Raw genomic sequence first — 13,821 nt, 5'->3', positions numbered from 1 at the left:
ATACTTGAGTCTATTATCAATTAAGAAATATTGAGGCATCTAGATAGATATTCTCCCATTGGGCAGACGCAGCATGTGTTTATGAAGGGCAGGTCATACTTAACTAATCTACTGGACTTGCATGAAGACATTATGAGCATGGTAAACAATAGAGACACAGTAGATGTGGTGTATCTAGATTTCCAAAAGGTATTCAACAAAGTGCTGCACAAAAGGCTGCTGCTTAAAATAAAGATGCAAGGTGTTATGGGCAATGTATTGGTATGAATAGAGGATTGGATAACTAACAGGAAGCAAAGAGTGGGGATAAATGAGTGCTTTTTTGGTTGGTGATCAGTGACTAATTGTGTGCCTCAGGGATCAGTGTTGGGACTGAAATTATTCACAATTGACATAGATGATTTGGAGTTGGGGACCATGTGTACTGTGTCAAAGTTTACAATTGATGCTAAGATGAGTGGCAGAGCAAAGTGTGCAGAGGACTGTGAAATTTTTCGAAGGGACATAGATAGTTTAAGTGAGTGGACAAAAGTCTGGCAGGTGGAATACAATGTTAATAACTATGAAGCCATCCATTTTGATAGGACTAATAGTAAAAAAGGCTATTATTTGCATGGAAAAAAATTGCAGCATATTGCTGTACAGATACTGGGTGATCTTGAGCATGAGTCACAGAAGGTTGGTCTGTAGGTGTAGCAGGTAATTAAGAAGGCAAATGGAATTTTGTCCTTCATTACTAAAGGGATTGAGTTAAAAGCAGAGAGGTAATGTTGCAGCTGTATAGGGTGCTGGTGAGGCCACACTTGGAGTACTGCATACAGTTTTGATCTCCTTACTTGAGAAAGAATATACTGGCACTAGAGGGGGCACAGAGGAGGTTCATTAGATTGATTCTGGAGTTGAGGAGAGAATGAGTAGACTGGGATTATATTCACTGGAATTTAGAAGAATGAGGTGGTACCTTATAGAAACATATAAAATTATGAATGGAATAGATAAGATAGAAGTAGAGAGGATGTTTCCAATGGCAGGTGAAACTCGGACAAGAATTAGGACTGAATTGAGAAGGAACTTCTTCACCCAGAGGGTCGTGAATCTATGGAATTCCCTGCCCAGTGAAGTAGTTGAGGTTTCCTCAGGAAATGTTTTTAAAGCTAAGGTAGATTTTGTTTTGAACAGTAAAAGAATTAGGGGTTATGGTGAGAGGACAGTTAAGTGGAGCTGAGTCCATGAAAAGGTCAGCCATGATCTTATTGAATGGCGGAGCAGGCTTGAAGGGCCAGACGACCTACTCCTGTTCCTCATTCTTATGTTCTTATGAATAATGACTGGCTTATTAAAATGAGCGAATTGAATTAAATTCATTATATTACAGCAATGTGTAAACAATTCAACATCAAGGAATGTTCTTATGAAGAGAAAAATAAGCCTGGTAGCTGATGGTGTGAATGATTCAGAAGATGATGCTGGCTTGCTCCAGTAAAGGCTTGTTCATTATTACCAACATCTAAAGATGCTTAAGAGATGTTCTCTGATTTATAGTCTTAGTGTGGGCATGGGCATATTTGCTGACAACTGACTCACTGCCCTCCACCATTGAAAAACCCCACCGTATTGAGTTCCAATCAGTTTGTTCAGAGTTAACAGAGCTTCCCAGCAAACGCAGCTAAAAATACAACAGCAACCACCCAATACACACAAGAGAAGCTGCATTAGGACCCTGTTCAAAATGGCTACAACACATTGCAGTACTCCCAAACTACAAAGGGAAAAAGAAGAACACCTCTACAGAATCTTCACCAAGAACAGATATCTCTGCAACTTCATTCTCAGATGCCTAACAGACAAACAACGTGACAAGGACATGCCATGACCTAACTCACTAGCCATGCTATCTTGTATAAAAGAGTCTCAGATCCGACAGCCAGAGTTCTCTGACCAGTGGGATTCATGACAGCCCATTAACTGACAGCCATGCTCAGATAACAACTTACCAGGACAAAAGACCCGATATCCATCGTGTGCAAAACTAACGTAATTTACAAGATTCCATGCAAAGACTGCATAAACCAATATTTAGGACAAACAGGCAGACAACTAGAAATCTGCATCCACAAGCACCAACTAACCAGTAAATGCCACGACCAGCTGTCCCTCGTAGCCATATACATAGATGATAGGGACCACAAATTCGACTGAGGCAACGCAACAATCATAGGACAAGCTAAACAGAGGACAGTCAAACAATTCCTAGAAGCATGGCACTCATCCATGGACTCTATCAACAAGCACATAGACCTGGATCCAATACACCGGCCACTAAAACGAACAACCGCAACCGGTAACCGGAAGCAGCAGAAATGGAACAAGATAAATTCCAGAAGTCACAATACAGCAGCGCTTTCCAGGAGGCTCCAAAGCATTGAAGATTTCACACTGACAGGGGATGAAACTTCTGCAAATCAACTTCCCAATTTGGCGAACATATCCACAACCATGAATCACAGCTCTTTGTGATGAAATCCTGTTTCATCAGAGGCTTTACCTTCAAAAGTCCGACAGCAAGAAAGTACAGCCTTTTCTTTCATTCTCATGCAGTTGGAGTTTCAGGGACAGGGAATCGGGGGTCAGAGAAAAGGGTGGGGAGCGTTGCTATTGAAAGCCACTGCCCTGCCCCTCTTTCCTGTCCCTGATTTGCCCCAGACTGGCACAAATGTAGGTTTCCCTGAACCAGGCAGGCACTCGGCAAACCAGCCACCTTTCTTACCCACCAGGAAGACAAGTAATCAAAAACCAAAAGAGCTGCAGGTGTTGGAAATCAGAAACAAAAATGGAACTTGCTGGAAAAAGCTCATCAGGTCTGGCAGCAACCTATGGAGACAAATCAGAGTTAATATTTCAGGTCTGGTGACCCTTCCTCAGAACCTCAGGCTATGGTTGGGTGAAGCCCATATGTGGCTGATAATTGGCCACGTAAGAATCTTAATTGCTGGAAAATTGAATCACTGGAGTCCATGTGTTGTCGTTTGACCCACAAATCCTTTGGCAAGGAACTTCAGGATTTTGACCCCATGACAGTGAAGCAACAGCAATATATGTTTAAGTGAGAACTTGGAGTGGCACTTGCAGGTGGTGGTGTATCCACGTATCTGTTTCCATTGTCCTTCTAGGTGGAAGTGGTTGTGTGTTTTGAATGTAAGGATTCTTGAGGAGTTTCTGCAGTGCATTTTGTAGATATACACACTGCTGCTACTGAATGTCATTAGTGGAGGGACTGAATGTTTGTGGATACGCTGCCAATCATTTGGTGTCCTAGATACTTCTTGAGTATCCATCCAAGGAAGTGGAGAGTATTCCAAGATACTCCTCACATATATCTTGAAGATGGTGAACAAGCTTTGGGTAAACAGGAGGTGAGTTACTCGCTGCACTACTCCTGCTCTTGTATCCAGTGTATTTATATGACTAGTCCAGTTCAGTTTCTGATCAGGATGTTGTTAGTGGAGGATTCAGTAATGGTAACACCATTGCATGTCAAAGGACAGTGGTTAAATTGTTTCTTATTGCCAGTGGTCATTGCCTGGCATTTGTGTGGCACAAATGTTGCTTGCCATTTTTTAGCCCAAGCCTGGATATTGTCCCACATCTTGCTGCATCTAGATATCAGATAGTCTTCAGTATCTGAGGAGTTGAAAATGATGCTGAGCATTGTGCAATCAAGAGTGAGCATCCCATTTCTAACCTAATGATGGAGGGAAGGTCATTGATGAAGCAACTGAAGATGGTTAGGCCTAGGACACCACCCTGACAAGCTCTAGCAGTGATAACCTGGAGCTGAGCTGATCAACCTCCAACAATCACAACCATCTTCTTATGTGTCAGGTATGACTCCAACCAGCAGTGAGTTTGCCCCCTTGATTCCTATAGATTCCAGTTTTGCTAGGGTTCCTTGGTGCCACACTCGATCAAATGTGGCCTTAACGTCAAGGACTGTCACTCTCAGCTCACCTCTGAAATTTTGCTCTTTTGTCTACAATTGAACCAAGGTTATAATGAAGTCAGGAGCTCAGTGGCCCTGACAGAACCCAAACTGGGTGTCCCTGAGCAGGTTATTGCTGAATAGGTGTTGCATGATAGCACTGTTAATGACACCTTTCATCACTTCACTGATAATCAAGGGTAGACTGATGGGATGGTATATTGGGTAGATTGGATTTGTCCTGCATTTTGTGTACAGGATGTACTTGGGCAATTTTCCACATTGCCAGGTACATGGCAGTGTTGTAAATGGACTGGAACAACTTGGCTGGAGGTACATCTTCAGTATTATTTAAATCCTTGTTTAGTGCTGTGTGTCAGTTGGCTCTGTTGGTCATAATTTTACCTCAGAATCAAAGGGTTCGTGGCTCAAGTACTGCTCCTAGGCCTTGTGCTCAAAACACCAGGTGAAATCACAGTGCAGCACTGCACTATTAGAACTATTGTCTTTTGGATGTGACATTAAAATGTGGTCTAATTGTTTTCCTGGGTGAATGTAAATAATTCCATGCACTATATCAAAGGTGAGCAGGGAAATTGTCCCCAACAAAGTCAGTATTTATGCTTTATTCAATATTGTAAGAAACAACTTTTATGATCATTAACATACTGCTGTTTGTGGGCATTTGCTGAAGGTACCTGATTGGCGGTAAAGAACTTTGAAATTTCCAGTGGTCATGAAAGGTTGCTATACAAATGAAAGTCTTTCATTTTTACTTCATAGTAGCATACTGCTTCTTTCCCTCTTTGCAACAAATCTTGTAAACCTACCAGTTTCAATTAGAATGCGACAGTTGCATTAAAATTGCAATGAGAGTTGAAAAGACTCTCAGACTCTCCTCCCCTCTCTGATCAAGAGTTGTCTTCCTTCTTCATCCTGATGTGAAAGACCTTTCCAGGTACAATACCAGTCGGACCCGGTACATGTTTGCAGTTGTTGCAGTAATGCATGAACATTTAGCAATATGCAACACTGAGCATCGCAATTACAAATAAACATTAAACTGTGAAAAGAGACACGGGTGGTATTTCACATTGTTCTGCCCACAGACTAAGAAAATGAAAATGATTACGAATAGAACATCTAAAGCTTAATGATTAAGAAGTATGACTAATAAATGTTCATAGTGTACAATAATTGCTAATGGTCTACTTTTAACAAATATCAGGGAGGAAGGGGACATGCAGGGCTTTAAAATTGGAGCATTATTTTGCACTATGTCTATTTAAACTGTGCACTATTCACCATTTTTACAGGTAAGTTTTGGCAAATGAGCTTTTGTCCCTGGAGACAAGACACCTAGTGATATACAAAACACATGCTGAAATATTGATCTCACCAGGAAACTTGCACCACTCAGCAGCAAATCTTGTGGAGGATTGGGGTGATAATTTTTTTTTTAATCTATGGTTTCCTTCTTAGCCTTGAGCAACAGGTATACTCCCCCAAGCACCATGAGGAAACATTGGATTCTCCTATGCTCTCGTCTTCCTACACCCATGGCCACGATTTACAACATCCCCTTCTCTTTAAACTTAAAGGAAATGTGAACCCCAACCTTTTACCTTCTCAATCCACTTGTATGACAGCTAGTGACCACCTCTTTGTGTCTCAGCCAAGCCATTTCTTGTTCCTATCTGTTGACTGGTCTCACGTCAATGCCTCCAGGTAAGAATCAGATGGGATATGGACCACAATGGCTTAAGAAGGCAGTCACCACCATTTCCCAAGAACATATAGGGATGGGTAGTAAATACTGGCCCAGCTGTGATGCACACATCCCATAAATGAATAATCCCTCTGTGCAGCTGGATAATTTAGTTCTTGCTTCACCTCCTTCCTTGGTGCACTTACACGCTTAACACACTATTAAAATTGGGTCTTAAAACTGAGCTACCATTTACTTTAAAATCCTATTTTTGACATTTCAAATTGTACACCTCTGTGTTTGCTTCAGTCAGTCATCAGGGACAGCAGGGTGTGTTTGCAAGTGAGGCAAGTAGAGGTATCCTGGGTTCAGGAATGGATGAGTCTCAGCTCTTGATCTTGTCCAACAGGTATGAGACACTTGCTCCCTGTGTGGGTGAGGAAAGGGCTGTGGGGAGGATGAACTACCTCACCACGGCACCATGGTGCAGGAAGCCATTCAAGAATGGGGAGTAAAAAGACAAGTGGTAATTATAGGGAATTCTCTAATTAGGGGGATAGATAGTATCCTTTGCAAGCCAGATCGGGAGCACTGCATGGCGTGTTGCCTGCCTGGTGCCAGGGTACAGGACATCTCTGACCGGCTTGAAAGAATATTGGAGCAGGAGGGGGAGGATACAGATGTTGTGGTCCACGTTGAACTAACAACTTAGGCGAGGAATGAAATTAAGGAGCAGGTCCTCAAGGGTTATAATCGCTGGATTACAACCTGAGCCATATGTGAAGTGGTTTAGGGATAAGAAAATTAGGGAATTAAACACGTGGCTTAGGGAGTGGTGTAGGGCATTGGCATCAGTTTTGCAACAGGAGGGATCTGTACTGATGGGATGGTCTCCACTTGAGCAATCTGGAACCAGTGCTATAAAGAAAAGGATAAATAAGATGGCCACTAGGACTTTAAACTAGTGAGTCAGGGGGAAGGGAAGGAGAAAACTACGGGAAGTATGATAGTAAATAAAAAGGTAAGTAGTAGGTTAGCATGTGTGCAGGAGGTTTAACTACAAGGCAGACTGTGAAAGAAGTAAAAAGGAAAGATAACTCAGAAGATATTAATAGAGATGTTGGAAATCATGAGGGTATGAAAGCTAGCATAAGGGCACTTTACCTGAATGCTCGTAGCATTCGTAACAGGTCGATCAGTTCATGGCACAAATCATCACGAACAAATATGCTTTAGTAGCCATTACGGAGACATGGTTACAGGAGGTCATGACTGGAGTTAAATATCCAGTGGTATCAGACTCTTCAGAAGGACAGACAGGAAGGTAAGGGAGGTGGTGTTGCTCTGATATTCAAGGATGACATTGGGGGGTGGGTTGCTGAGAGATGATACAAGTTGGATAGAGCATTAGGTTGAATCCGTTTGGGTGGAAATTAGAAATTCTAAGAAGAAATGTCACTGATAGGCATAGTCTATTGGTCACCAAATAATAATATAACATCGGGGTGGACAATAAACAAAGAAATAACTAATGCCTTTAAATATGGTATGGCAATTAACATGGGGGATTTTAATCTACATGTCAATTGGTCAAACCTGCTCACTTAAAGTAGCCTTGAGGAGGAGTTCGTTGAGTGTATCTGCAATAGTTTTCTTGAACAGTATGAAATGGAACCAACGAGGGACAGAGCTAGCTATCCTAGATCTGGTCCTGTGGAATGAGACCGGAATAAGTAATGACCTCATTGTTAGGGTTCCTCTTGGAAGGAGCGATAGCAATATGGTTGAATTCAGAATACAGAAGGAGAGTGTGAAGATAAAATCCAATAATAGGGTCCTGTGCGTAAACAAGAAAACTACAATAGGATGAGGGAGGACTTGGCTAAGCTAGACTGGAAACAAATATTTTATGGTGGGACAGTTGACAAACAGTGGAGGGCTTTCAAATCAATTTTTCAAAGTGCTCATCAAAAGTATATTCCAGTGAAAAGGAAGAAAATTAAGAAAAGGGGTAATCTGCCATGGGTGTCTCAGGAAATAAGAGAGACAATTAAATTGGAAGAGAAGGCATACAAAGTGGCCAAGATCAGCAGGAATCTAGAAGACTGGAAAAGCTTTAAAGGTCAACAGAAGGCCACAAAAGAGAAATAAGATAAAACATGAGAAAACATTAGTACAGAATATAAAGACAGATAGCAAACGTTTCTGTAAATATATGAAACAAAAAAACATGGCTAAAGTAAACGTTGATTCTTTAGAGCATGAGGAGGGGCATTTGGTCATGGGATATGATGAAATAGCCAAGACATTGAATAGGTAGTTTGTGTAAGTCTTCACAATGGAGGACACTAATAACATGTCAGTAATTAATAAAGAGATGAAGGTAGGTGAGGACCTGGAAACAATCATCACTACGGAAGAGTTGGCAAGCTAATGGAGCTAAGGATAGTCAAGTTTCTGGGCTCAGATGGATTGCAACCCAGGATCCTAAAAGAGATGGCGGGAGAAATAGCAAATGGACTTGTGGTAATTTTTCAATATTCACTGGACTCTGGGGCAGTTCTAGCAGATTGGAAAACAGCAAATGTGATGCCATTGTTTAAAAAGGGCAGCAGACAAAAGATGGGGAAATTATAGACCAGTTAGCTCAACTTCTATAGTGGGGAAGATGCTTGAGTGTATTATCAAGGAAGAAATAGCAAGGCATATAGCTAGAAATTGGCTCATTGGGCAGATGCAGTGTGGGTTCATGAAGGGCAGGTCATGCTTAACTGATCTTTTGGAATTCTCTGAAGACATTATGAGTGAGGTGGACAACAGGCACCTAGTAGATGTGGTACATCGAGATTTCCAAAAGGCCTTCAACAAGGTGCTGCACAAGAGGCTGCTGCATAAGATGAAGTTGCATGGTGTTACAGGTAAAGTATTAGCAGGGATAGCAGATTGGTTGACTAACAGGGAGCAAAGAATGGGGCTAAATTAGTGTTATTCTGGCTAACACTCAGTAACTAGTGGTGTGCCTCAGGAACAATATTATTCACAATTTACATGGATGATTTGGAGCTGGGGACCACGTGTAGTGTGTCAAGGTTTGCACATAATGCTTAGATAAGTGACAGAGCAAAGTGTGCAGAGGACTGTGAAACTTTGCAGAGGAACATAGATACTTTAAGTGAGTGGGCAAAGGTCTGGCAGATGAAATACAATGTTAATGAATGTGAAGTCATCTATTTTGGTTGAATTAACAGTAAAAAGGACTATTATTTGAATGGCAAAAATTTGCAGCATGCTATTATGCAGAGGGACCTGAGTGTCTTTGTGTATGAATCGCAGAAGGTTGGTCTGCAGGTACAACAGGTAATTGGGGTGACAAATGGAATTGCTAAAGGGTTTGAGTTTAAAAGCAGAGACGTTATGTTGCAGCTATATAGGATTCTGGTGAGGTCAGACCTGGAGTACTACTTGCAGTTTTGGTCTCCTTACTTGAGAAGTGATGTACTGGCATGAGAGGGGGTGCAGAGGAGGTTCATTAGATTGATTCCGGAAGTGAGGAGAGACTGAGTAGGCTGGGATTATATTCATTGGATTTAAGAAAAATGAGGGGTGATCTTATAAAAACATATAAAATTATGAAGGGAATAGATAAGATAGATGCTGGGAAGATGTTTCCACTGGCAGATAAAACTAGGACAAGAGGGCATAGCCTCAAAATTAGGGGGAGCAGATTTAGGACTGAATTGAGAAGGAACCTCTTCACCAGAGGGTTGTGAATCTCTGGAATTCCCTACCCAGGGAAGTAGTTGACGCTACTTCAGTAATTGGTTTTAAAGCTAAGAGAGATAATTTTTTTGAACAGTAAAGGAATTAAGGGTCACAGTGAATGGGCGGGTAAGTGGAGCTGAGGCCACGAAAAGATCAGCCATGATCTTATTGAATGATGGAGAAGGCGCAAGAGGCAAGACAGCCTACTCCTGCTCCTCATTCTTATGTTCTCACGCTCTGACAGTTAGTTTGTTACATGAACACACGAGGGTTGAACCACTGCACCAACTTCTCACCTTTTGTATCAGGCACTTTGAAATTTGATCAATGTTGTGGATGTTCTCCTGACTAGCTTCCGGGTCAGTCTTAACGTTAGCTTACAGCCAGAATCTGATTATCATTTTGCATAATTTGTGGATTTTCAGGTTCTGGCTTTCATTTCTTGTGTTTACTTTCTACGCATTTAATTTATTTATTGCATTACACATTCTTTCCATTGGTCATTCTTAATCCAAGTCATAGCCTGAAAGTGAGAACAGTTTAAGCCGAATAGAATCTGTAAATTTTACTAAAATAATTACCTCAAGATTCCAAGTCTGGCGAGCATACTCTCGTAGCATGTGTTCTCTAATGCTGTCAAAAACTCCAGGCTTAGGCTCAACACCAGTTGGTCGAAGGCAGGGTTTCAGAAGTACACAGCAAAGTCCATCCGCATCTCGAGAGTAATATGCACAGAGCTCTTCAGGGCCACAGTGAGATTTACCACCAGCAATGGCATAAGTTCCATTTAGCTGACGTTCAATTGAGTAATGGTAGACCTTCATTTCATAGACAACTGATAAAACATAACCTCCAAGATTTCGCAGGCATAGGCGCAACAGGAAGAGACCATTAGACATCCCTCCCATCTTTAGGTATTCATCAGCTTCAGAACGGGATATGCTGCCATAAAAAAATGGCAGGTTGCAAGCAACATCACGCATGGTCACGAGGTTTTCTTGCTTTAGTTCAACACTTCTCTGTCTCTGGACCTCTTGTACCTGAAACAAAATAATAGGATTGGTATGCAAAGGAAAAGTTCAGCAGAACGCAAGTTAGATTTGTTTTAGATAGCTTTCGACATCTGAATATCGAATAACATTTTAAACAATGCAAGAATGAGAACCATTTTGAGGTAATTAAAAAGCAAAAGTAGATTTGAAAACCTTTGGAAGTGGCCATTGACTGCCATCATTTTAATATAATAAAGAGATCATTTCCTCTTTTCAACCTCACCCTCTGCCTGAATCCTTTCTTGACTAATATTAGCCAGTCAGTTGCTGAAGTAAGCTTCACCTTACAAGATTGCCTAAATTACTGTGGTTCAGGCCATCACTCTGGGGCGATCGTTATGCTGAGTAAACGGTGGCTTCCTTGCAAGTTTCAATTTTTTGACATTATCCATGTGCTTTGCTCTTTCAGATCCTTCATTTCAAATCTATTAAAAACTTGTGTTGAAATCTGACAACCATTGGGTCCTTGATACAAGTAACCAGCCATTTTACATCAATGAGTTTAAACATTGAGAGCTCTGTGGGCTGTTTGACAAGGGGCTCATCACATCCAAGCTTGTACTCACACTGCTAGGGTCATGAAGTGATAATCAAGGGAGGGAACCCAAGATAATTATTGTGTCGGCTCAGTTTTTGGGTAGACTTGACAAATAATGGACAGATTACTGAGATTAAACATTTTCGTATGAAGAGTGTATCGATATGTTGTGATATCCAGAAAGTGAATTAAATTGTGTTTGAACCAATTATGCCACTTCAGTTTTATAAAGAACTTGCTTAAATTTATTTGTTTTTGTTCAGAGAGAAGTACATTATTTTAAGTCTTCGTCTACCTCTGATGAATTCAGTTGAGATGATGAATAATCTCTATTTAGGTCATACAACCCTGACCAAGTGAGTCATGAATTTCTGATTTTGGCAATTTCTTCAGGGAACTAGCTGGGCCTTGTTTAGTATTTTCCTTCAGAAATGTACATTTGTTTAGTTGGCATTTCGGTCTGTTGTGCTCATCAATAGAAAGCAGGCATTTTCAGCATTGTTACCTTGTAGGGTAATGAAATGTCTGGAAGTGAATCTTCCAGCTCAGCGAGCAAACCTACATCCAAAAGTAATCACTTCTGTTTTGATGATGGTTATCTCTAAATAATCTAGCTCTGTACCAACCAAGGTCGGAAGGACAAAGGAAAATGTCATCCTGACTTTTTCCAAAATACACATTACTAATATGAACAGTCATTACAACCTCTGTTCTTTAATCAAAAAGCAGAATATTGCAGCTGCTGGAAATCTGAAAAAAAAACAGAAAATGCTGAAGATGTTTAGCAGGTCAGGCAGCTTTCATTGATCTTTCATCAAAACTGAAATGTTTCTCTGTTTTTCTCTCTCCACAGAAGACGCCTGACCTGTTAAATGTGTTCAGCATTTTCTGTTTTTATTTCTATTGCTCCTCCCCTTTTACAAGTGTTGTTTTCTCTTCACTGTTTCTATCATGGATGATTTCTGGACATAGTTATTTTCTGTACCTTATATTTCTTCTCAAAATTGTAGTAAATGTTTATATCCACACTTTCAGTTTGGAGGATTGAGATGATTTGTCAATGATTACCATTAATGTGTCTCACAATTAGTGTCAAGGATATATATGCAAAGAAATGAAACACCTTTACCTTTGGAAGATTATTTATTAGATTCTTTCTTGCTGTTCCTGGTATTCACAAGAATAAATAATTCCATTAATTGATCTTTTTAAGATGTAGAGAATGTACGAACTAGCGTAGTAGGTCGATTTGATGTCGCCATGAGTAACAGTATCCTGATAGCTGCACAAAGTGGTGACTTCCAGCAATCATGCAATCTTCATTGGGACAAACATACTTTTTAATTAACGTATTTCCAAATCAGAAGGTTCTTCATTAGAGCTTATCAGCACATGTGAAAGTGCTTACAATTGGGGATAACATTACCACGTGTTAGCAGGAAACCAAGAAAAGAACTGATCTTTGATAGTTAGAATGTGACAATTGGTTTCCTGAGAGGTCTGTACTGGAACCTCAGCAATGACTTAAATGAAAAGTTAAAGTTGCCATGATCCTACCAGAACATAGGGCTGCTCTCTCATTAAACTGAAAGTCACCACAACTGAGGTGAGAGGAAACATTAAGAAGGAGAGTCCTTCACAGTAACCTCAGACAGTGCGGGAATACTTAGATACTGAGAAGCTTAGACAAAGAAATAGGGAGTGATTATGTGCTTATTTGCTGATAATAATAAGTTAAAAGGAATAGTAAATTGTGTCGATTGGATCAAAAGAACATAGACTCAATGAACTCTGAGAGCTAAAGTTCAATGTGAAGAAGTGTGACCTCAACCACTTTGGATTTGAGAATAACCAATTATATTTTGTCTTCAGTTATATGAAATTAGGAGCTGTGAAAGGAGCAGAGGAATTTAGGTGTCTATATACACAAATCACTAAACGCTGGTGATCAGACACAGGTAATCAAAATAATTGATGAAAACATCAGCCTTTATCTCAATAACCTTGAACTCAAAGGTCAGAAAAGTTTTCAGTTCATGACAGTGACTTGATCAGGTCTTATCTGAAAGATGATATGCACCAAGTTTCAAGCAACAAATCCCAGAAAAGATAAATGTCTTTGATTTACATTAATTCACCAATATCATAGAAGGACTCAGAACTTTAAATTATGAGTACAGTTCATTTGATGTTGCTTTGTTATCTCTTAAATTTAGAAACGTGAAAGCATGATTTAACCAAGGTGTTAAAAATGATTAAAGGATTTTACACAATTAATAAAGCGGAACTATTTCCTCTGATGGGAGATCTGGAAGAGGAGAACAGAATTTTAAAATTACAGCTAAACTATTTTGCAGTAAAAACAGAAGCTTTTTTTTCACAAAAAGGGTAGTGGAATATTGGAACTAATTTCTCTGAAGTGCTGTGGACTCTTGAAAATTTTTAACACCAGTCATGATAGACTTTTATTACATCAGCATATTTAGAGATATCCAAGGATAAAGGAGTTGAGGTAAAAAAAAGTTATGTCCTATTTGAGTAGCAGTGCAGACTCAGGGCATTGAATGGTCTACTCCTGCTCCAAAATCCTTTGCCGCAGACAGACAAATTAGAATCAAATATACTATGCCTGATATGCATTAATTTAGGTGTGACTGTCTACTAAAACTAAAGGAGGGACAGGAATGGTTGTTGCAGATTCCAGGACTTAGATGTTTCAGTAAGAACAGAGAAGATGGTAAAAAAGGAGGGGGGGTGGCATTGTTAATCAAGTATAGTATTA

General features: G+C 40.2%; 1 protein-coding gene across 1 annotated transcript in view; it reads right to left on the bottom strand.

The window, feature by feature from the left end:
- zap70 (zeta chain of T cell receptor associated protein kinase 70) overlaps nt 1-13,821 on the bottom strand; it is a 98,527-nt gene that overhangs the window by 47,902 nt on the left and 36,804 nt on the right. Inside the window, exon 2 of the mRNA XM_072593584.1 lies at nt 10,031-10,489. Within this exon, the coding sequence (XP_072449685.1) occupies nt 10,031-10,432 (402 nt within the window). The 5' untranslated portion in view covers nt 10,433-10,489. The remainder of the gene's footprint in view (nt 1-10,030; nt 10,490-13,821) is intronic.

Source organism: Chiloscyllium punctatum, chromosome 24 (assembly GCF_047496795.1).
Source record: "Chiloscyllium punctatum isolate Juve2018m chromosome 24, sChiPun1.3, whole genome shotgun sequence".
Taxonomy (NCBI): Eukaryota; Metazoa; Chordata; class Chondrichthyes; order Orectolobiformes; family Hemiscylliidae; genus Chiloscyllium; species Chiloscyllium punctatum.
Note: the sequence above shows the minus strand (reverse complement) of the source record. Positions and strands in the feature narration are given on the sequence as shown.